The following is a 23,393-nucleotide window of genomic DNA, read 5'->3' on the forward strand; positions in this document are numbered from 1 at the left end:
AGCTCCAGGTAATTGACTTCGGTATTGGTTGGGAAGGACAGTACTACGATCTCCTTGACGATCTGTCCATGCGTCAGGAGGGCAATCAATTCACCCTCAAAATCACGGCGCTCGCAGACAGCTTCTACGGTGAGAAGAGGCTCAGGATGCTTGGGGACCGACTGAGTTTACACGCGGCCCAGGTGAAAGTTAGGTTAGTATTCAACATCGTGAGCCAGAAGCTGAGCGAGTCGAGCCGCGACTCGCTGGGCTGCAAGCCAGACGAGGTGCTGGCGGTGAACTTGGCGTTCAAGCTGTACAGAATGCCGGACGAGAGCGTGTCCGCGGAGAACACGCGCGACGAGCTCCTCCGGCGCGTGAAGGGGCTGGCGCCGCGGGTGGTGACGCTGGTGGAGCAGGAGATGAACGGGAACACGGCGCCATGCCCGATGCGCGTGGAGGAGGCGCTGGCGTACTACGGGGCGCTGCTCGAGTCGATCCAGTCTACAGTGCCGAGGGACAAGTCGAAGCAAGAGAGGGCGGAGAAGGGGCTGAGTCGGAAATTGGGGAACTTGATTTCCTGCGAAGGTAGGGACCGGATTTCCATTCAACGCAAAGTAGAGAACAAGATTAGAAGCGTCAGTGTCAATGTGCAGAAGTCCCAGTTATGCAATTATCAAACCAATAAAAAAAAGTATTTTATATTCCCCCATTAGTTTGATAACAAATTTCGATATATCATGGCTGGGGATTTGATACTTCTATTTTTGAGCCTACGTAGGTGGGCTTTTGCTGTTGCGACTCCTTCGTGGTCTTCCTTTTGGCGATCTGGCGATTGCTTGCTCCTGAGTTGTTCCGGCCATTTTGCTGCTGTGCTGCCGCCCTAGCTACGGTTTTGTTGTCTTTTGTTTGGCTGCTTTGCTTTTGTTGGTTGGTCCGCTTGTCTTGCGGTCCTTCTTTTTTCGGCTTTCCTTCCACTCATCCCGTTGTCTTTATGAGTGTAAGTTTCTCTTGTATATTTTGGTTTATTATTAGCTTATATATTCTTACCTTACCAAAAAAAAAAATTCGATATATCATGAATATGAAAATATCTGAATGCATCATATTAACAAGAGTTAGAATTTACTCGCATGTATAAAATTAAGATTGTAAAACCATGCCAGATCATCATCTCCAAAAATTACAATTACCAAAGTTGTTTTTTTTTTTTTAATTCATATTGTATTGAAATTAGGGTTTTTGTTTATATCTACTTTCATAAATGTACTAGAAAAGATCAGTATCATTTAGAAATAATTTAATTATTTTCAATTTCAATGTGAAACTACAAAAGAATCTTTTCAAGATCCTTCTATATGATGATTCACAAAAAAAAAAAAAAAAAAAAAAAAAAAGAGAACGGAAATTGACTAATTGATAGCACTCTTCCTTTGAAATTCAAAATTTTCGCCAATAATAACAACTTAACCATCACATGTCATTTTTGTAACCTTCCTTAGGAAATATAATTTCCCTTTTGTCTTCACATGTAAAATAGATCCCATGATTTCTAATTGTCCACAAGAAATAGCCAACTGCCTAAGTTGATAGTACATCATCTTTTCTATTATCAATAAATTACATAATTAGTCGTAACTTTTATTTAACGTGGGCGTAATTTTCCTTTTGATAGCCACAAATTCTTTCAATCATATAATTCGTAATTTTCCACTAAAATTAAGAACTTACCCAAGTTGATAACAAATTTGTTGTGCTATTAGTAGTAAAATATTCTTTACTCATCCTAACTTTAGTTAAAATAAGAAAATGGAAATTGGAAGTTTGATAATTTTTACCCAAATAATCCAAATTTACTTGTTGGGAAAGTAGGGAAAATTCCCCTTGTTTTCTCAGAAATTAAAATAGGGAAGATGGAAAGCATCTCAGTTCAGCTCCGAGGTTAGTTCCCTTGTCAAAGCTCATTCTGCTCAGGAAGAGAGAGAAACACAGAGAGAGAAACAGAGAGAGAGAGAGAGAGAGGGTGAAGGAGGAAGGAGATGGAAGTGAGAGAATCGCGCAGAGCTCATCGTCGGTTAGGGTTCTTCTTCCTCGTCGCGGCTCTGGTTTCGATCGCCGCCGTCGACGCCTCCGTCCACGACTACTTCAACGAGGCCTTCACCTCCCGCTCCAACGCCTTCTTCTTCCACGGCGGCAGCGAGGGCCTCCGCGCCCCCCGCTCCGCGATCCCGCCTTCTTCCTCGACGTCTCCCAATATCACGATCGGCCCCAAGGGGAAGTCCTTCATCAGGTACGGATTCCTTCGTTTCGGTGGTTTGCTGGCGTCCTGAATGGATGCTCCGTCTTCGTTTTGGTGTCCGGAACGTTGTGCTGCAGCTGCGCGATCGTTTGAACTCGCTTAGATTCTATGCGGTTTGTACGTATATCCGCGGAAGAACGCAATCGAAGTCCTTTGGATGAAACGTCTGGAGTCGGCCGCGGGTTCGCTAGAGGATTTCCTACGTTTTGATTTGAGTTTTAGGGCTTAATTGGGAATTTTAGGACTCGATTGCGCTTTGGAGTCGAAGTGCGGGGCTAGATTGCGTTCGTTACATAAGGTTTAGGACTTAAAGGTGCGGGTTACTCATTCTCTTTTTATCGTAGATGGGGTGCTGGAATTTCTTTGTTTTACTCTGCGCCATTGACCGGGTAGAGCTCTCGCTGGAGGTCCGAGAAGTCGATGATTCGTTACGAGGTTATAATGGAAATGGCAGTTGTAGTCCCCCCCGGATTGTTGCTTGCTGTGGTAGAACTGTTTAATAGGTCAATTGTATGTCGGGTTGTCTAAGGAAAAATGCTTTTTCTCTATTGAAATAAGAGTAACGAGTGATTTTTTAATGCTTTGCTGCCTCTAAATTAAGCTGATGTTCTTTCTATTTGATGGTTCATGTAATGTAAGCATCATATTTGTACCTCTTGGTGTGCTGCTTTCCTTTTTTTTTAATAAATGTGCCAGCTACCTGCTCTATAGACACAAACACATGCGTTCGCACAAAATGTATTGCCTGAACTTTGTGCATATTGTTACTGGATTGGAGATGGATGGTGTTGTAGTCTCTGATCATACATCTCTTTGGTGCAAACCCTGGTCAATCTCTGTTTGAAGGTTTCCCCTATGATTATTGATATTGATTCGATTTCTTTATCTTGATTCCCCAACTTAGGTTTGACGATGTCACCTTCATAAGGACAAAGGAGTCTGCTGATGCACAAGCTGAAATGCAAGAGAATAGTGGCTCGGTGGAGGCTATCATACTTGATATAAAAGATCGGAAAAGGATTGGAGGTGCTTATTTGAAATCTGATATGATATGTTGCACTCCGCAGATGTCTGAAGAGAAAGCCTGCAAATTAGGTCAAGTTATTATTCAGAGAAACCCAGATAACCCCGAATGGCCTAGACGCATAACAACTTCCTTTGCTGGGAGACATCAAGAAACAAAGATGGATAGCGTGGAAGTCGAGATCGATAAGACAGGGATGTACTACTTGTATTTTATGTTTTGTGATCCACATCTCAAGGGTACCATAATTAAAGGGAGGACGGTATGGAGAAATCCAAGTGGTTATTTGCCTGGAAAAATGGCTCCTTTGATGGTAGTGTTTGGTTTAATGTCATTGGCTTACCTTGTACTTGGACTTATATGGTTTTTGAAGTTTGTTCAACACTGGAAGGATGTCATACAGTTGCATTACCACATAACTGCAGTTATTGCTCTTGGAATGTGTGAATCGGCTCTCTGGTACTTTGAATATTCCAACTTAAACTCTACTGGAAGAAGACCGATGGGCATCACAATGTGGGCTGTCACTTTTACTGCAGTAAAGAAAACACTTTCTCGACTTCTCTTACTGGTAGTGTCAATGGGTTATGGAGTGGTGAGACCTACCCTTGGGGGCATAACCTCAAGAGTGCTTCTTCTTGGTGGAGCATATCTGGTTGCATCCGAGTCGTATGAACTCATTGAACATCTTGGGAATATCAATGACTTCTCCGGAAAGACAGCATTGTTTCTGGTCTTGCCTGTTACATTTCTGGATGCTTGCTTTATATTATGGATCTTTTCATCATTATCCAAAACTCTGGAGCAGCTCCAGGTACTCTTTTTTTTCCCTTTAATTTCAACCAGAAACCTCTCATGCTTTTATTGCTTTTATCTGTTATGCATAGCTAGTTCTAGTCCTAGTTATTTAGCAGTGGCGACTAATCAGTAGACATGCATGCAGATGAAGATTTTATCACAACAGTAAATTTTTTTTTTTTTTTTTTTGGTGGGGGGGGAGGTGGTGAAATGAATACTTTGTTGTCAATGTGAACGTTTCAATATTTTCAATGTTTTCGCAGTCTGCTCGAATTATATCATCGGAAAACCCTATTTACTATCCTTTTCCGCAAATGTCTCTCAACTTAATCAACAAACGAACCAAAGAAGAACCTTGAATGAAGTCATAATGTCACATTGACGTGCTGTTGAAACAGTTTTTCCACCTCCCTTTTGGTTGATGATTTTCAATTTCTGTGCAGATGAAGAGAAATATGGCTAAATTGGAGCTTTACCGAAAATTTACCAATTCTCTTGCTGTATCTGTGCTACTTTCAATTGCTTGGATTGGCTTTGAGGTAATGAACTTTGCCCTTCATGAAATGATATTTAACCATTGCATGATGATTGGATATGGCTGATATATGTGAGCAGATATTATGATAAAAAAAAAAAAATCTGATGTCAATGCATTTCTGAATTGTTCTGGTCCAGTTATACTTCAATGCTACGGATCCATTGAGTGAGCTGTGGCAAGTTTATTGGATCATTCCAACATTCTGGGCTATTCTTGCGTACTCTCTCTTGGCTGTTATTTGCATTCTCTGGGCTCCTTCACGCAACCCAACTAGGTATGATTTATATGCTTTCAGTGTTCATTACTTTTTGCTACTGCCTTTAGTACAATAGCAAATGTTGGCTCTGAAGGACCTCCACATTTGACTTTCACCGCTATATTTGTTCCTGTGCTTGTTTGGTCGAATCAGAATTTAAGTTAGACATGTACTTGAAGTGTTCTCCCATTTTGGTCCACTCTGCTCGTGTTCCATTACCAACAGTGGCATAAATTTCTTGTCCTGATATTCTGTGTCTTTTTAAATTTCTATGTTGAAATATTTTTTCATAGGAAGCCAAATTAGACTGCAGTCAACTGGATGAATAGTGAACTTGTTTTGGCATAGTAAACAGCTGTACACTGCTGCATAGGTTGTACCCTGCAATTTGATGGATCAAATATTAAATAGGAAACTATATATTCTTGATGAATCAATATCCATTTTTGGTTTTTATGACAGGGAGGTATGCATGCTGATATATTAGTTTGTGAGTCTCTCCAAAAAAGGAAAATGAAAACAAATGGGGGATACCCTGGAATGTTCAAAGCTAGAACTTATTCATTGTCTGTTGTTTGCTTCCTCAATTCTGATGTCATTGAGTCTGGATCTCTGTCATCCTCCTGTCTCAGTTACCCCTTAGGATCTTTACATGCACTTGCACCTTGGTTGATCCTCCAAAGTGGTGTAAGGAAATGGCGACAAGAATTATATGATGCGATATTGTGATGACAATTATGTGATATGATATTGTTTCAAGTGGCAAACATAGTCGCATTCCATCTAGTCACTTTATTGGTCATGTCATTTCTTTTGAATCTATTATGTTCCCTTCTATAATGTTCCCCATGCTTCCAATGGTTCCCTACCCTCATTTGCATGTAATCATCCTTCTTTGGCTTGTTAAGGTACTGTTCAATGTGGTAATGTCTTGTTGAACGAATCTAAATGGTTTGTGACTTGTAGATATGCATACTTGGAAGAGAATGAAGACGTTGAGGAGGGCATCTCTTTGACAAGTGGTAGCAAAGCGACTGGAGATAGCGTGGCCAAACTCGGAGAAGACCTTGAGGAGGAGAAGCGCGAATAGATGGCACATTCTCTGCGGTGATGTCATGATTTTCTGTACATTTTGTTGCACAATCCATGCTGTACCTACTACAGACTTGCGACTGATAAGTTCATAGGGTTTGCAGACAGGGAAGAGAGTTATTACTAACGAGATACTGTGGATATACAGTGTGAGGACACCTCTCTTTAGTTACGATTTTTCTTCCTCTCTGTGATTATTCAATAGAGAACTCAAACTAGGAAATGGAACTGATAAATGAGAAGATGTCTTATAGCTGAGGCTTTTTAACTCTGTGCCCCTCTTTCTCTCAATTGATGTAATTCAATCCCTTTTTGGGATATTTCCTAGTATACGCTTGGATTTCATGCCTGATGCTTTTTGTACCTTTTCATTGGAATCGGACGTGCTTAACGGCTGGCTTTGCACTGTTAAATGCAATTCAGAGAACTATAATAACCACTAAAGTTAGAAATAGGTTTGAGGCATCAGCATGAGGCCATCTTTACTTATGAAGAATAAACCGTGAAGAGAATTGGACATCGAACCAGTCATAGGTAGACCATCAGGTACTTGAGGAAGTTCTACTGCATGCTAATTTTGGACCCGAAAGATATAAGTGGGGAATACTACAAAAGACGGTCACACCAGATTCGTTGACATGGTACAGCTTCAAATTCATGTCACGTAGAAGAGAATGCATTCAATTGGATTTTCTTCTTTTGTGAGACGCAGCAGATTGGCTATTCCTTCTTTCCACTCTTTCTGGTGATGGTAATTGATCATGGTCTTACTCCATTGGATTCACAGTTTAGTTGACCTTATGTCCAGTGTAATAAAAGGGTTACAAGCATTTCAGTTAGTGTCAATCTTTATGTAGCGATTCTATGCAAAACACCACATTTATCATCGCGAATTTGGTGGTAAGAAGATCCTGTTTACCATGAATTCAGACATCTAGGTGAATATTGGCAGTTCGAAAGAACAATGGAAGCTCTTTTGGATGCTTTCGTTTTCAAAAGCAAAAGCATGGGCATACATAGTCGGACAGGTACATGTCTATACCACTAGATTGATCGCCTCTAAAATTTGTTTTCCTGCTCACACTTCCCCGGGAATATAACAGCTGATACAGATCGGAAATACTCACTGAACACGTATCATCGGGACTTGAACATAGACGATTCGATCACTGCAAATAGAACATGATCACTGCAAATAGAACATCATCTAACATCTAAAAGTTCACCGGGATCTGGCCATTGCTAGAACTTCAAAGATCTAGATCTCTCTCTCTCTCTCTCTCACACATGCGCGCACGCATAGCTAAACCCCATGCAAAAACCTAGCAGCAGACGATGCCTTGGTGTTTCTGTATGGTGACTGCTGTCTTCAATTTTGTAGTAGTCAGGTCAATGCAATTCCTTCTTTTTCATCCGAAAAGAGACGAAACATCGGTACACCTGATATGATTATCATCGGACCCTCTGGCGCTTTAAAGTTCCGACTCTCCTTTCAGTATGTACCGTGCTTATCTGATGATGCCTCGAAATCCTTGATCTCCGTGAACCTCTCCCCGATGCGAAAGAAACACGCCTCGACTTCAGTTTCACATGCCTGTGGTGGTGATGACCATGGCGCCGGTGGCTGCAGTTGCTATATGAAGCAAGAGGGCCTTCTGTCCTCTCTCTGAGTAGTTTCCTTTTCCTACTTGCGCTGAGATGACGACTCGAATAATCATAACTTACGTCACTCAGGCTATGTCCTGCTTCGAAGTCTCGGAAGCGGCGTCGCCCGCGGTATACCCGCTTAGTGCTGCTTATCTTGTACCACATGAAACAACAAATGTGCCCGAGTGCGCGCCAGTATGTCTCGCACGCGAGCCAGCACATGTTACAGAGGCTTCTCCCTATGCACTGGCAAATCCCCAGCTTGAACAATAGATACAGGAATAGTAGAGCTGAAAACCCTCGCATCCACACAAAGAGACATCAGCTAATCATGAAATTGTAGGAGTACTGTATCCTGGTTTTCTAATCGAATGTACAAGACTATGATGCAAGAATTACTGGCGAAAGCTTCAAACGAAAAGGCAGATGGTTCTCTAACCACCAAATCCCGCCAATAAGTATATCTTAAAAGCAGATAGTTTCTCAGACTTATCTGGAATCTGAGAGAATATCGAATGATGAAAGCTGTCACTGGAAAAATCTTCGATGTCACTTCTCTTGTAGAATTGCTAAAATGAGATTATCAATATGTATCCTTTACCGTAGTCTCAACCAAAAAGTACAACAGGACAAGAATTGAAGGACTGATTTTTGGCTAGCAAATCAAATATTTTAGCCAAGTGAAGCGAAACTCAGTGGCAAGAGGAGAGAAATGACATCCTGAATGGAGAGATAATAAGTGAAATGAATAAATTACCTATGTAACAGAGGACACATATCAGCAAGAATTTGATCAGATTCGTGACACATAGATGCTCGATGAAACAAACTACGTCCCACGGTCCTGAGCATAGTTCCTGCATCATTGAAAAACAATGGGAAACTAGGTGAAAATAGGAGACCAGATCAATGAGGTGAAACAGGAAGGTAACTCAAGAATTTAATATAGGCACAAGATAGATCGCCCGTAAAAGATATCAAGCAATGCCAGAAACAGTTATTTTATTGTTGCAAGCTCTGTGCTGCAGATTGTTCTCGAGGTTTTTGCCAAACCAGGACTTATTTTTTGGACATGACAACATGAACAAGAACTGGAAATAACAACATGGAGTTGTAATTGGCAGACACCAAAACTCCCTCAATGAAGCAAAGTTTATAGTAAGAAAGTGCTTACTCGCATGATCCGCCAAAAATGGTCTTGAACGGAGCGGCGACAGCATTTCCAACAACAGAACCGACACTATGAGCAGCTTTACTTAGAACATCTCCCATTGCTTTACGTGCCTTTCTCCATCCAAATCAGTGCCTGAGAAATCATAAAGTGCAACACTAATGTCATTCTCTGAGGGTAAAATAACAACAAAAAGGGGACAAAATAATTCCCCAACTTCTGTTCCTTTGTTTCACAACGTTTCATTGCCACTTTTCCTGGTTTACATTATCAGAACAATTGAACAGCCTCCTGCAATTAACCATACAGGAACGTAGCTTTTTGCCATCCCAAAATCATCGAAAGCCCCGGAAAAGGAAAATGGCCGCTTACGTTACACAATATCATCAATTCCTAAACTGAGTTTCATGGCCTTTACCCAAACAAGATCGTGGAGAAAGAGGGAAACTGCATATTATGGATGTTATAATGCGAAGCAGAGATGAAGGAGCACTTTGTAATGTAGAAAACTCTAAATGTCGAATTGTGGTCGATCTTCACCAGATACTTCCGGCCGCCGACGCGCACTCCGGGGATGCGTGCGTTGCCCAGAGCAGCCTCCCACTCCAGAAGGAACGATGGAAGGGGGGCGTTAGGAACCCGTTTAAGAATACGTTTGACAAAACGGAATGCTCGAGAGAGATGTAAGCAACAAGAGTATCTAGGAGATTCCCATTTGAACTGACGACAAGACCGTCGATACACAGATCCCAACAGACCTTTTTTCCTTCCACAGACTATCGGAGACGACTAATCTGTGGGAGGGAGAGACCAAAGGGCACCACTTTTGAAAGGCGTTGGTTGAACTAGAGAGAGGATGAACAAACGGTTATCATCCCTCGTTTTCAGTTTTCTTGTAGTTCATGACTCCAGTCTTATACAATTGAGACTTCATTTGATAGTCAACATAAAATTGGATATAAAAAGATATATAATTCTCGTAAATATATCCCAATATCGGGAAAGGTAGAATAAATGTGGATAGCATTTTTAATATTCTTAATGTAAAAGATATTTTTTTATAGAACATTAAACTTCTTAAATGAATAAAATCAATATAATATTTTAATTCTAATATAAAATAAATTGGAAATAGCAAAAAATAATAATTTCGTTTTTATCTGTTCCTATATGTATTTATATATTTGAATTTTTTTCTACCTTATAATAAATATCAACATATAAATATATATTTAGTATTCATATTTATTACATATTTTAGGTATATTAGTATAGAATAAATAGTGGAATGGGAAAAAAGAAATAAAAAAAAAGGAATAGAAATGTGAGGGAAAAATGATAATATAATAAAAATAATAAAAATAAAGTTGGCAAAAGTGTCGTGATAGATTCTTATAATCTGTGTTTGTGCAATTTTTTAAATTCATAATCGATGTGAAAATATCCAATTTTATTATTATGATTCACTAAATAGTAGATAAGATAGAAAAATCTATAGATTTCATATCTTGTTATATCTAGTCTTATCCTGACTAAAAATTTAAATGACCAAACGAAGCCTAAATTGATTTAATCATAATTCATGGATTTTGTGAAGGGATGCAATCACCTATTGGTGTATAATTATATACTAGCCATCATGTATGCTCTATTTGCTTGCAAGTTTCGCCCTACATCGTTCAACCAAACTCTTATTTGGAAATTAGCATTAGTAAAAATCAATTTGAATATAACATTTTAAAAGAGGTCGAATGACTTTCTCGACTTAAGTTTATAGAAATTCAAATGATCAAAAGTAACCTAAATTGATTTAATCATCAAATCATGGATTTTGTGAAGGGATGTGATCACCTTTCAGTGTCTAATTATATACTGGCAATCATGCACGCTCTACTTGCATGTAGGTTTCGCCCTGCGACATTCGAGTCGACTCTTATTTGGAAATTATCATTCGTAAAACTGGGTCGTCTATCTCCATACCCACCATTATGAACATCACATTTCGAAAAGGTCAAATGACTTTCTCGACTTAAGTCTATATGTACCTACCATCGGAGTACTACAAGGGATGGGTTTATATTCCTCTCGCATGCAAATCAGATGAAGAACGACAATGCATTAAATCGACAAATGGATTAAGGTTGAGGAGAACTGCAAAAGAATAATGTATAAAAATGAGCATGAATAATCGAGATTTGGTTTTTATACCTTGCAAAAAAAAAAAAAAAAACAATTATTGGTCCACCTGAATTATGATCACGAAGTATCATCAAGTGGCCTCATTTGAAACATTTGAATTAATTACTTTAATTAATTGCAACGACCAACCGATTGTACTCAACTTCCCCCGATACACGTGTCCCATGTTCAAACCCCTCCACATCAAGAAAAGTGCCAAAAAAAAAAAAAAACAAATCATAAACATATTATGTCGATACCAATTCAATCCTAAACTTTTGGAAAATTTTCAAAAAAAGACTCAAACACCATTTTTTTCTTAAAAAAAAATGACGAGAAATGGACTCCACTTCATATAAAGATTTGAAGTGACCTTAGTTGTTTCAAATAAAAACCTGACGTGGCCTTAGTTATTTCAAATAAGGGCCTGAACTTACCGATCACTCGCCAGCTAATTTTTCTAACCGATCAAGGGCGTTTTCATCCAAATTTTTATTTTCTTTCTTTTTTATTCCTTTTTTTTGGCGTTGGTCGACAGCCACCGAGAAGGGAAGGGTCGACAAAGGTCATTGGAAAGGGCCGACAAGTGCTTGCAAGCGATCGACGATGGCCAATGACGGGCAAGGGCGAGGGCGAGCGAGGGCGGGCCTACGAGCCCTTGCTAGCCACAAGCGAGGCCACCCTTGCCAAATCTGGCAAAGGTCGGCCTCACCTACCCCAAGCAAGGGCTTGACCACCCTTGCTAGTGGGCAACGACCCTTGCCGACTGCCAACGAGTGTTGTCGAGCTCTTGCTTGGGACAAGCGAGGTCACCTAGCCCTTGCGGATGGCTGAAGGGCGACTTCTCCCAAGGCGAGGGTCACCTCACCTAGCCCCTCTATGGGCATCACTAGTGGCTAGCCAGCCGTAAGTGAAGAGGAAGAAGAACCAAAAAAAAGAAGAAAAGGAAAATGGCAGATGACGAGAACACTCTTTGATTGCTCTTATTTGACAAGATATAACGATTTTAGGTCATTATTTGGAATAAGATATATTATCATTATTTGAAAGTGATGCGCATTTCAAGGTCCTTATTTAAAACAAGCGCGCTCTTTATTTGAAAAAATAAGGACACTTCATATCCTTTTTAGAATTTTTCATAAATTTTTAATTTATCAATTTAATTATAGCTACTTTAGGCCCTTATTCAGGAAAATGATGGCATTTCAAGTGGACATTTTATTTAATTTTTTTTTCTTTTTCTTTTTTCCTTTTTCTTCTTTTTCCTTCTTTTCTTTCTTTCTATTTTTTTTTTCAATTTCCTTTCGTAGACTGGCGAGGGGCGAGGGGCGATGGCAAGGGACCTCGCCCAGGCGAGGACATCCTAGCTGAGGTCTGCATCGTCGAGAAGATGACGAGAAGACCGAGAGGAGTGGGCTGTCTGCGTCGTGCGTCATCGCCTTCTTCTGCATCAAAGTGGATACCAAGATTTATGGCGATTGATTGCCCCACCCACCATTTCAATCCCCCCTTTTCCCCTTCCTTTTGCCAATCTGGAGCTTTCGGGCTTTGCCTATAAAAATGGCTACGGCTCCTTTCGTTCAACCCGATGCGGTTGCCTGTCGAGGCTTAGTGGCAGTTTTCGAAATGGCTCGCATGGATCTGTTGGTTTTAGCCCGTACCCTTCTTCATCTACTATATTGTCTCCTCCTCCTCCTCCTCCTCCTTTTTCTTCGCTGGCCTCTAGTGAGGACTAGGCGGGGATCCCCTCGTTGGATCAGGTGAGAGGTGACCACGTCTAGCCCTCGTCAGTGGCTGTGGGCCTCCGTCGGTCATCGTGGAGACCGGCAGCTGGGCCGGCAAAGGGAAGAGAAATGAAAGAAAAACAAAACAAGGAAAGAAAAGAAGGAAAAGAGAAGAAAAGGAAATGGGAAAAGAAAAGAAATAACTAATAAAAAATCGAAAAAAATAATATATAAAATTAAATAAAATGCCCACATCAACGCTAATTGTGTCAATAAGATGACCAATGTCCATATCAACAATTTAAAAATGTCTAAGATTAAATTAGCCGAATGGATTAAATTAATACAAATGTAAAAGATTTAAGAGTAAATTAGTTCAATTAAAAAATTTAGGACTAAATTGATATTAATATAATACATTTAAGAATTTTTTGGTACTTTTCCCCATTTACATCATATCCCATTTTCCTATCCTAAAGACTAGGCTTCATTTATTTCATGAAAATTGAATGATTCATAAAATGTTTTCTACAAATGATCGCTTGTGAAAAATGAGAAGTATTGTCATATTTCACCAAAATGATAAATTATTTTGAAATGAAAACATTTTCAATTGACTAATTACTTGACTAATCACTTTTAAGAATAAAAAATAATAAAAGTAAATTTATATTCTTTTTTTTTTGATTATTTTAACGGGCCGGATAATATTTTTCAAATCTTTTATCTTTCAAAGGAAGAAGAAGAAGAAGAAGAAGAAGAAGAAGAAGAAGAAGAAGAAGAAGAAAAGAGAAGAAAAGAAAAGAGAGAATTGTGGAACAAAAAAATAACTTTTTTTTTTCTTATTTTCATTCCAATTTTGTTCCGGAAACAAAAACATATTTTGAACAAAAACGCAAACAAATGTGTTTCTGTTCTTTTTGTTCCCGAGAACGAAAAAACAGAAAATTTGTTCATGAACAGAAAAAAAACATAAACATGCACGCCCTTACTTGACTAATCACTTTAAGTAATAAAAGTGATTATTTTAAGGATAATATTTTTCGAATCTTTTATTTTTCACGCAACATAAAGCCCTAGAAGGGCGGTCTTGAAGGGCGAATAACAAATGGAATACATAGCGTGCGCCCATGCGAAAACATATTTCATGCCTCCATTACTCAAAATACCGACCGTTCATGTTAGCGTGTGATAAGGATTCCAATCACCCGTTGCGTTGGAATTTCGAAACTCTCCATCATTATCTATTGATTTTTCTGCACATGTCGCGTTCACGTGATGTAACAGCAGCAAGAGAAGAGAATGCCTTCTCCTGCCAGTAAAATGACGAATCGTCAGTGTTGTAAACCACAACATTACACCACGTAAAAGTAATGATCCTCCATGAAGCATCCCTACGTTTGCAAACATGTATAAAAGTAGTAACTAAGGCGAATTACGCACTATTAATCTCAAAAAAATGAAATTATTGTTAGATGTTTCACAATAGTTATGAGGTAGATTAATTTAATTTATGAAAAAAAGGAGGGAAGAGAGAAACTCTAAAAGGCCGAGAAGAATCTCATAGAGAAGCGCTATATGAGATACTTTAATATCAAGACGTCTCAACCTAAATCTTAAAAATTCCAAGAAGTGGTTGTGTAACACAACATTCATTATTGCGAGTCCCCACACCATGTATTGGCACACCATTTAGTAACTTGATGCTACATTACAACACTCGCCTTCATCCATCAGTACATACTAAATTAGTTATCCGATGCAAGACTATGCTTCACTAATGCATCCGCACACGCACCTTAATGTAAGTAATGCAAATAAACAAACTCCCAGATCGAATAATCCACTATTTCAAAATAAACTATTGCTATCAATAAGTTATGGAGCGAATTGTCAAGATTCGATCTTGAAACATGGACTCCAATATCATTTGGGACATATCATCCTTTCTAAAATTGTAGCTTATTGCCTACGCTATTGAGTTAGGTCGCCCACTTCTAGGAAAAAACATCGCATGGTCTATAGATCATATAGATCAAGTCCATCTAGACTGTTGATCATGTGGAGTCCACAATGAAGGTCACACAATTAATGATAGAAATGATATTAGTTCACATGATTTATGTATCATACAATAGCTTAAATGTCAGTCTTATTCGAAGAAGTAAGAATCACCGTTAAAGGGGCGAGGGCGACCCAGATGACTAAGCATCATGAGGTTGCACGAAGTCAAGACATTCAATTTACTCTCTCATGACGGCAACCCATAAGACTAAGCTATCGCATGAAGTCAAGACGTTCAATTTACTCTCTCATGACGGCAACCCAGAAGACTAAGCTGTCGCATGAAGTCAAGACGTTCAATTTACTCTCTCATGATGGCAACCCAGAAGACTAAGCCGTCGCATGAAGTCAAGACGTTCAATTTACTCTCACATGACGGCAACCCAGATAACTCAGCATCACGAGGTTGCATGAAGTCAAGACGTTCAATTTACTCTCTCACCACTCGGAACAAGCAACGAATATTCAATCTCCTGCGACACGTGTCGAACGTTCAACCAGTCCGCACTTTCTATATAAACTCACCAACCCAGTCACGTTTAGACTCACCCAATTTGCTAGAGCAATTGCTTTCATATACTCCACAAAAGTTAGCTCTCACTTATATAGCTCGGAGAATTCGCAATGGCCCGCCTGCATTGTTGAAGCTGGCTTGTCTGCTGCTCGCATACATGGCGGTGGCGGTGGCTCCGGTGGCTCGAGCCGCAGTTACATGCAGCCAGGCCCCGTGCATTCCCTACATGAGGAGCGACATGGGACCCATGCCGGCGTCTTGCTGCAACGGGTTCAAGTCGCTCGACTCGGCAGCTCAGACCATGCCGGACTGCCAAGCCACTTGCGAGTGCTTGAAACCGGTCTCGGGAAGCATCTCCGACCTTAACTACGGAGTCGTCGCTGGGCTTCCCGAGAAGTGTGGGGTCAGCATCCCGTACAAAATCAGCCCCGGCACGAACTGCAGCAAGTTTGTGCTTCTTTTAGCCCGTGGTCAAAAGGAGCAACAAAACCTTGTTTTTTCTTGATCACATATGATAACATGTCACGTGATACATGCATCATATAACACATACTTTCCGACTGTTTTTGCTTTTGCTTTTTTGTTTTTTGTTTTGTGTTTCTTTGAAGTTTATAGTTGTGAAGCTCATTGTTAGATGTTTTGTTGCAATGTGAAGTGAGAACGGATCATGCGGGTACTTTTCAGCTTTGGAGATAGAGTCGGTAGCTTCGAATAAAATGAACGTCTGAACCAATACTAGGTTTTTAAACTCGATTATGGATGACTAGCATCCTTTGCTTGTGCTATGTACTAATAAGAATATAAATGAAGGAAATTATATTATGTTTCGTTTCCCTTGTTCTTAGGGCCTATTTGGTAACCGACTAAATAATGCTCTATTTTATTCTTTTTTTCCAAGAATATTAAAAAAAAAATCTATTTGATATTTTTTTTTGTTTTCAAAAATATATTTAGAACAAAAATCAAGAAGTAAAGAAAAAAATTTATTTTTTTGTTCTCGGGAACAACTCCAAAATCAAGTCCATTTTCTTTCTTTCTTTTTTTCTTTATTCATTTTCTTCTTTTCCTTCATCCTTTGGCTAGCAACCTCATTGAAGCATCACCAGCCTCTAGCGAGTTCGAGCCTCATTGGTTGAGCCTCCTTAGCAGCTAGGCTCGGCTCGGCCGAGCTCACTCGACTGCTGGCAATGCTTGACCTCACCAAGCCATCGCGAGGTCGGGCTCGCCATGGCTAGGTGACATCGCCCTCAGGTGGTTTGACGAAGGTGAGCCTTCACGACGACTAGACGAGACTCCGCCTCACCTTGGAACCTTGCCCAAATCTAACGAGACCGAGCTTGCCCAGCCAAGGCTCAATTGAGCCCTCACTAGGCCACCACAAGGGCGGTGCTGCCCCGGCCATGGCGAGGCCAACCTAGCGGTGGCTTGGTGAGGTCGAAGAGGATGCTTTTATTTATACATTAATTACTCAAGTTCTTTATACAACTTAAGAAGCAGCTCCTTGCTAAAGGAAGACACCTATTTCCAATACATTCTGAGGACTAAATATAGCATGAATTCTTCAGGTCCCTCAGTTTCTTTTGGACTCGATGTGGGCTTAAGGGTGAGGCGTGTAAGATTGTTTGTACCCAACCCCAGCGAATCTCTGCAACATCAGGTGCGCTATTGTGGCTGACTAAAACTCACTCTTTCTAACTCTTATGTGAAAAATTTGATTGTCTTCTGATTCTGTGTAGTTGCTGAGAGAACATCTTCTGAAAGAGGAGAAAATGTTGGTGATGATATCAGAAACAAGGCAGTCAGTACGAGCTATGTTCTAACTTCAATTACCTAATGGACTTTATGAAGCTAAAAAGTCGAATTCTGTAAAGCATAGGTGAGATATTGTCTTTTGTGAAGCATAGATTCTATATGACCTGTCCAGGTATGACTTGAAGATATGCATACTCGGAAGAGAATGAAGACAGTGAGGAGGGCATCTCTTTGACAAGTGGTAGCAACGCGATAGGTGATAGTGTGGCCAAACTCGGAGAAGACCTTGAGGAGGAGAAGCGCGAATAGATGGCACTCTATCTGCAGTGATGTCATAATTCTCTGTACATTTTTTTGCACAATCCTTGCTGTGCCTACTACAGACTCACGACCGACATGTTCATAAAGTTTGCAGACACAGAAGAGAGTAATACTACCGACGTACTGTGGATTTACAGTGTGAGGACACCTCTCTCTAGTTACGATTTTTCTTCCTTCTGTGATTATTCAATAGAGAACTCAAACTAGGAAATGGAACTGATAAATGAGAAGATGTCTTACAGCTGAGGCTCTTAACTCTGTGCCCCTCTTTCTTCACATATGACAATTACTTATAGTTGACATCTTTCCGTTAATGCAATTCAATCTCCCTTTTTGGGGTATTTCCCAGTATGTGCTCGGATTTCTTGCATGATGGATTCTGTCCCTTTTCACTGGAATCGGATGTGCTTAACGGCAGGCTTTGCACTGTTAAATGCAATTCAGAGACTGCAATAACCACTAAAAGTTAGAAATAGTTTGAGGCATTAGCATGAGGCCATCTCTACTTCTAAAGAATAAGCCACGAAGAGAACGGTACATCAAATGAGTCATAGCGAGACTATCAGGTACTTGGAAAAGGTATAGAACATACTAATTTTAGATCTGAAAGATATATATGAAGAATACTATACTATAAAAGATGGTCGCACCAGATTTGCTGAAATGATAGAGCTTCAAATTCAAGTGTTGTATGAAGAGAATGCATTCAATCAATTTTTCTTCTTTTATGAGCCGCAGCGGATTGGCTATTCCTTCTTTTCCTCTTTCTGGTGGTGGTAAGTGTGGTCACACTCCATTAAATTCAGTCCTCATGCCCAGTGTAATAAAAGGGTAACAAGCATTTTGATTACTGTCAATCTATTCACAGTAAATCTATGCAAAACACCACATTTATCATTGCGAATTCGATGGCAAGAAGATCCTGTTTACCATGAATCCAGACCTAATCCAGACCTCTAGGTAAATATTGGCAGGTCGAAAGAACAATGGAAGTTTCTGTTGATACTAAACATTTTCAAAACCAAAAGCTTGGGCGTACATAGTCGGACAGGTCCATGTCTATCCCATTAGATTGATCACCTCTAAAATCGGTTTTCCTGTGCAAACTTCCCTGGGGAGTTTCATGGCCAATGCAGATAGGAAATACTTGCCGAACACATATCATTGGTAACTTGGATATAAGCAATTTGATCACTGCAAAGAGAACCTCATCTAACATCTAAATGCTCACCAGGATCTGGCCATTGCTAGGGCCTCAAAGATCTCTCTCTCTCTCTCTCTCTCTCTCTCTCTCTCTCTCTCTCTCTCTCTCATAAATGCACACAGCTAAAGCCTATGCAAAAACCTTGCAGCAGACAATACCTTGTTGTTTCTGTATTGTGACTGCTGTCCTCAATGAGATTATTCAGGTCAACGCAATTCTCTCTTTTTCATCGGAAGAGAGATGAAACATCGGTAGACAAATCTCTCTTTTACTGCACCTAATATGATCGTCATCGGACCCTCTGGCGCTTAAAAGTTCTGCCTCTTCTTTCAGTATGTACCATGCTTATCTGATGATGTCTTGAAATCCTTGATCTTTGTGAACCTCTCCCCAAGGTGAAAGAAACGCGCCTAGACTTCAGCTTTACATGGCTGGGGCAGTGATGGCGATGGTGCCAATGGCTACAGTTGCTATATGAAAGGAGGGCCTTCCGTCCTCTCTCTGAGTAGTATCCTTTTCGTACTTGTGCCGAGATGATGACTCGAATAATCATAACTTATGTCACTCAGGCTATATTCTGCTTCAAAGTCTTGGAAGCGGCGCCGCCCATGGTATACCCGCTCAGTGCTGCTTATCTTGTACCACATGAAACAGCAAATGTGCCCGAGTGCACGCCAGTACGTCTCGCATGCAAGCCAGCACATGTTACAGAGGCTTTTCCCTATGCACTGGCAAATCCCCAGCTTGAACAACAGAAACAGGAATAGTAGAGCTGAAAAACATCACACGAACACGAAAACCCTTCAGCCGATCATGAAATTGTACGAATAGTGTTTCCTAGTTCCTAATCAAATGTAAAAGATTATTATGCGAGAATTACTCGCAAAAGCTTCAAATGAAAAGGCAGATGGTTCTCTAAACATTGCATCCTGCCAATAAGTACATCTTAAAAGCAGAAAGTTTTCTCAAACTCGTCTGGAATCTGAGAGAATAACAAATGATGAAAGCCGTCGCCGGAAAAACCCCGCCATTATTTCTCTGGTAGGATGCTAAGATGAGATTATCAATATGGAAAAGACAGGATATATCCTTTACCATAGTCTCAACCAAAAAGTACAACAGAATAAGAACTGAAGGACCGATTTTTGGATCGCAAGTCAAATCTATTTTCACCTAGCGATGCGAAGCTGGGTGGGTAGCGGAGAGAAATGACATTCTGAACGGAGAGATAATAAGGGAAATGAGTACATTACCTATGTAACAGAGGACACATATCAGAAAGAGTTCGATCAGTTTCGTGACACATAGATGCTCGATAAAACAAACTACATCCCACGGTCCCGAGCATAGTTCCCTGCATCATTGGAAAACAGTGTGAAACTAGGTGAAAATATGGAGACGGGAGCAATGAGGTGAAACAGAATGGTAACTCAAGAATTTAATATAGGCGAAAGATAAATCGCCCGTAAAAGATATTGAGAAATGCCAGAAACAATTGTTATTTCTTTTTTTCTTTGTTTTGTTACAAGCAAACCAGACCAGGAATGGACTTATATGGTTTCAGACATAACAACATGAACAAGAACTATAATATAACAACATAAGAGTTGTAATTGGCGGACGCCAAAGCTTCCTCAACGAAGCAAAGTTTATATTAAGAACGCACTTGCACGATCTGCCAAAAATGGTCTTGATTGGGGCAGCAACAGCATTTCCAACGATAGAGCCGACGCTATGAGCAGCTTTACTTAGAACATCTCCCATTCCTTTATGTGCCTTTCTCCATCCAAATCAGTGCCTGAGAAATAATAAATTGCAACACTAATGTCATTCCCCGAGGGTGAAATGATAACAAAAAAGGGGTAACACAATCCTCCAACTTCTGTTCTTTTGTCACAACCGTTCAATGCAATTTTTCCTGTCTACATTATGAGGAAAACTGAACAACCTCCTGCAAGGAACAATGCAAAAGCTTCAGGGTTTCCCTTTGTCCAAAAATCATCGAAAGCCCCAAAAAAGGAAAACGGCTGTTTACATTGCATCTTCTCATTGTTGTCTAAACTGAGTTCTATGGCTTTTACGCAAACAAGATCATGGAGAAAAATGGAAACTGCATATTATGCTTCTCACGAGTGAAGCAGAGATGGAGGAACACTTTGTAATGTGAAGACTCTCCGGGTTTGTTCGATCTTCACCGAATGCTTCGGGCGGCGATGTGCACTTCGGGGTTGCTTTTGTTGCCCAGAGCAGCCTCCCACTCCAGAGGGAACAATGGAAGGAGGGGATGCCAGGAACCCATTTAAGAGTACGTTCGACAGAACAGAATGCTCGAGAGAGATGGAAGCGCCGAAAGCATCTACGGGATTCCCATCTGAACCGACGACAAGACCATCGATGCACAGATCCAAACAGACATTTCTCTTCCACAGACTATCGGAGACGACGAATCTGTGGGAGGGGGAGACAAAAAGGGCACCACTTTTACAAAGCGTTAGTTGAACTGAAGGAGAGGATGAACAAACGGTTACCATCCCTCGTTATCAGTTTTCCTTGTGTTCATGGCTCTAGGCATATACATTTGAGAATACATTTGATAATCAACATAAAATTCTGGATACAATAAATTCCCTATCATGTGTTTTTTTTTTTTTTTGGTAATGGTAATAAATATATAGAGCTAGGACAAATGTACAAAAGATCGGTCCCAAAACCTACACTCTCACGAACAATGTAAGAGTGAAGGGGATCCGATGCAAAACAAATACCAGCTAGAAGAACAACCACAAGGGTACAAGGAAGACAACTAGAAACCAGACAAACACAGAACAGCCAAGGCGAACCTCAGTCCTAACGCCAAAGCAAAGAAACGGAGAAGCCACAAAATATAGCCACAAGGCGAAACAAAGCAAAGACGGCTTAAGGAGAGAAGATCGCCGGATCAAGACCCCAGCCTCTTTGAAGTCTTCTATTTCTCGGAGATGGAGGAACCTTGCTAAAAGTAATGGCTCTATCTCTAACCACCTTGAGAAGGTGGTTTTTGAGAGCCGGAATCACCAAAGATTCACCACAAAAGATGATTGCATTCCTCTTTTTCCATATAAGATGACACAAAGCTCCAAAAGAGAAGCGTGCAATCTTATGGTAGAAATCCATCCCAGATAAGAATTTCTTGGCCCAGAGGAGCACCTCTTTCCAGCATCTATTCCTCCAAGGGAGATTACACCTGGCGGCCCAAAAGAAGGCCAGAGAAGCCGAGATGCCGCACCCGAAAAATAGATGATCGATGGAGTCTGGAACTTCATTACAAAAAGCACACACGTTAAAATCAATTCTAACATAGGATAGAAGCATCACCTGAGTGGGAAGGCGATTTTTGGATATGAGCCATAGAAGAAACTAGTATCGAGGGGCTATAGCATTGTCCCAGACTAGAGAAGCCCTATCATGTGTTTGATTCTTATCGAAAATAGGATAAAATCGGATTTGAAAGGATATAAATCTCATAAAAATATCAGAGTATCTCATAAGAAGATGAGATATTGAGATAGATGTAAATAGGATTTCTAATATCCATATTATAAAGATTATTTTTATCGAACATGAAACTTCTTAAAATAATAAAATTGAAATAATATTTGAATTATAATATAAAAAAGAGAATTAAAAAATAAAATAAAAATCGTTTTTATTTATATATTTGAATTTCTTTCTACCTTGTAATTCATATTCAATAAATATAAATATGTATTTAGTATTTATATTTATTACGTATTTTGGATATTTAAGTGTTTTTGGTATATTAGTTTGGTTTATTATTTAATAAAATTTTATTAGAGAATGGTGGAATGGGAAAAAAAAAAAAAAAAAGAACAAAAATATGAGGGAAAATTGATAAAATAATAAAATAAAAATGAACTTGCATGAATATTATCATCATCTCTATTTATGCAATTTTTAGGTTCTTTAATACTGATATGCCGTTTATACCAAACAATGGATATGATAGGATATGAATATATCCAACTTTATTATAATGATTTACCAAACGGTAGATAAGATATAAAAAAATTCATGAATTTCATATCTTATCTTATATAGCCCTACCTAACTTGAAATTCAAATGACCAAAAGAAGCCTAAATTGATTTAACCATAATTCATGGATTTTGTGAAGGGATGCAATCACCTATTGGTGTCTAATTATATAATAGTCATCATCTATGCTTTACTTGCGTGTGGGTTTCGCCCCCACGTTGTTCAACACGACTCTTTTTTGGAAATTATCATTTGTAAAATTAATTTGAACATACCCAACTGTGGGCAACTGTGCTGAATTAGAATCTCACTTTCATCGCCGAGGTCAAGGGTTCGAAACTCGCAATTGCTGAAGCGTTGTAAGTGCGGGGCTATGATGTTAGGGTCCTGTGCTAGTCTCCCCCGAGATATAGGAGTCAGGCCCGACGGTGCCATTGGGCACGGCGGGTCAAGGCGGAGTACTCGGTTAACAAAAAAAATCAATTTGAACATCACATTTCAAAAGAGGTCGAATGACTTTCTCAACTTAAGTCTATATGTAGTGACCATCAATGTACTACGAGGTTAGGTTTATATCTCTCTCGTGTGCAAATCAGATGAAGAACGATGATGCATAAAATCGACAAATTGGTAAGGTTGAGGAGAACATAAGGAATGATGTATAAAAATGAGCATGAATAATTGAAATCTGGTTTTTAAACTTAAAAAAAAATTATTGGTCCACCTGAATTATGATCACGAAGTATCATGAGGTGGCATCATTTGAAACATTTGAATTAATTGCTCTAATTAATTGCA

General features: G+C 39.8%; 4 protein-coding genes across 5 annotated transcripts; 3 read left to right on the forward strand and 1 right to left on the reverse strand.

Moving 5' to 3' along the window:
* The first annotated feature begins 261 nt into the window (after positions 1 to 261).
* LOC120294644 (scarecrow-like protein 8) lies at positions 262 to 1,977 on the forward strand. 2 transcript variants are annotated; one of them, XM_039314976.1, is made up of 2 exons: positions 262 to 567; positions 1,876 to 1,977. In XM_039314976.1, exons 1-2 carry the CDS (start codon positions 303 to 305, stop codon positions 1,923 to 1,925), a joined length of 315 nt encoding a protein of 104 aa, XP_039170910.1. In that variant the 5' UTR covers positions 262 to 302; the 3' UTR covers positions 1,926 to 1,977. The 2 variants fall into 2 exon arrangements, with proteins under 2 accessions (XP_039170910.1, XP_039170908.1); XM_039314974.1 differs by having other exon boundaries at positions 1,852 to 1,962.
* LOC104432561 (transmembrane protein 87B) lies at positions 1,882 to 6,331 on the forward strand. The gene is made up of 5 exons (XM_039314971.1): positions 1,882 to 2,269; positions 3,183 to 4,116; positions 4,544 to 4,639; positions 4,776 to 4,912; positions 5,861 to 6,331. Exons 1-5 carry the CDS (start codon positions 2,019 to 2,021, stop codon positions 5,982 to 5,984), a joined length of 1,542 nt encoding a protein of 513 aa, XP_039170905.1. The 5' UTR covers positions 1,882 to 2,018; the 3' UTR covers positions 5,985 to 6,331.
* Positions 6,332 to 15,333: 9,002 nt separating this feature from the next.
* Positions 15,334 to 17,598, forward strand: LOC104432538 (non-specific lipid-transfer protein 1-like). The gene is made up of 4 exons (XM_039308819.1): positions 15,334 to 15,731; positions 16,850 to 16,941; positions 17,021 to 17,086; positions 17,209 to 17,598. The coding sequence occupies exons 1-4, from the start codon at positions 15,442 to 15,444 to the stop codon at positions 17,217 to 17,219; spliced, it is 459 nt and encodes a 152-aa protein (XP_039164753.1). The 5' UTR covers positions 15,334 to 15,441; the 3' UTR covers positions 17,220 to 17,598.
* A 797-nt stretch (positions 17,599 to 18,395) lies between these two features.
* LOC108958866 lies at positions 18,396 to 21,993 on the reverse strand. Its single transcript, XM_018871716.2, has 3 exons — positions 20,228 to 21,993; positions 19,815 to 19,915; positions 18,396 to 19,333 (listed from the first exon to the last, which is right to left on the reverse strand). The coding sequence occupies exons 1-3, from the start codon at positions 20,323 to 20,325 to the stop codon at positions 19,032 to 19,034; spliced, it is 501 nt and encodes a 166-aa protein (XP_018727261.1). The 5' UTR covers positions 20,326 to 21,993; the 3' UTR covers positions 18,396 to 19,031.
* Between the last annotated feature and the right edge of the window lie 1,400 nt (positions 21,994 to 23,393).

The sequence above is a fragment of the Eucalyptus grandis genome, chromosome 1, assembly GCF_016545825.1.
Source record: "Eucalyptus grandis isolate ANBG69807.140 chromosome 1, ASM1654582v1, whole genome shotgun sequence".
Taxonomy (NCBI): Eukaryota; Viridiplantae; Streptophyta; class Magnoliopsida; order Myrtales; family Myrtaceae; genus Eucalyptus; species Eucalyptus grandis.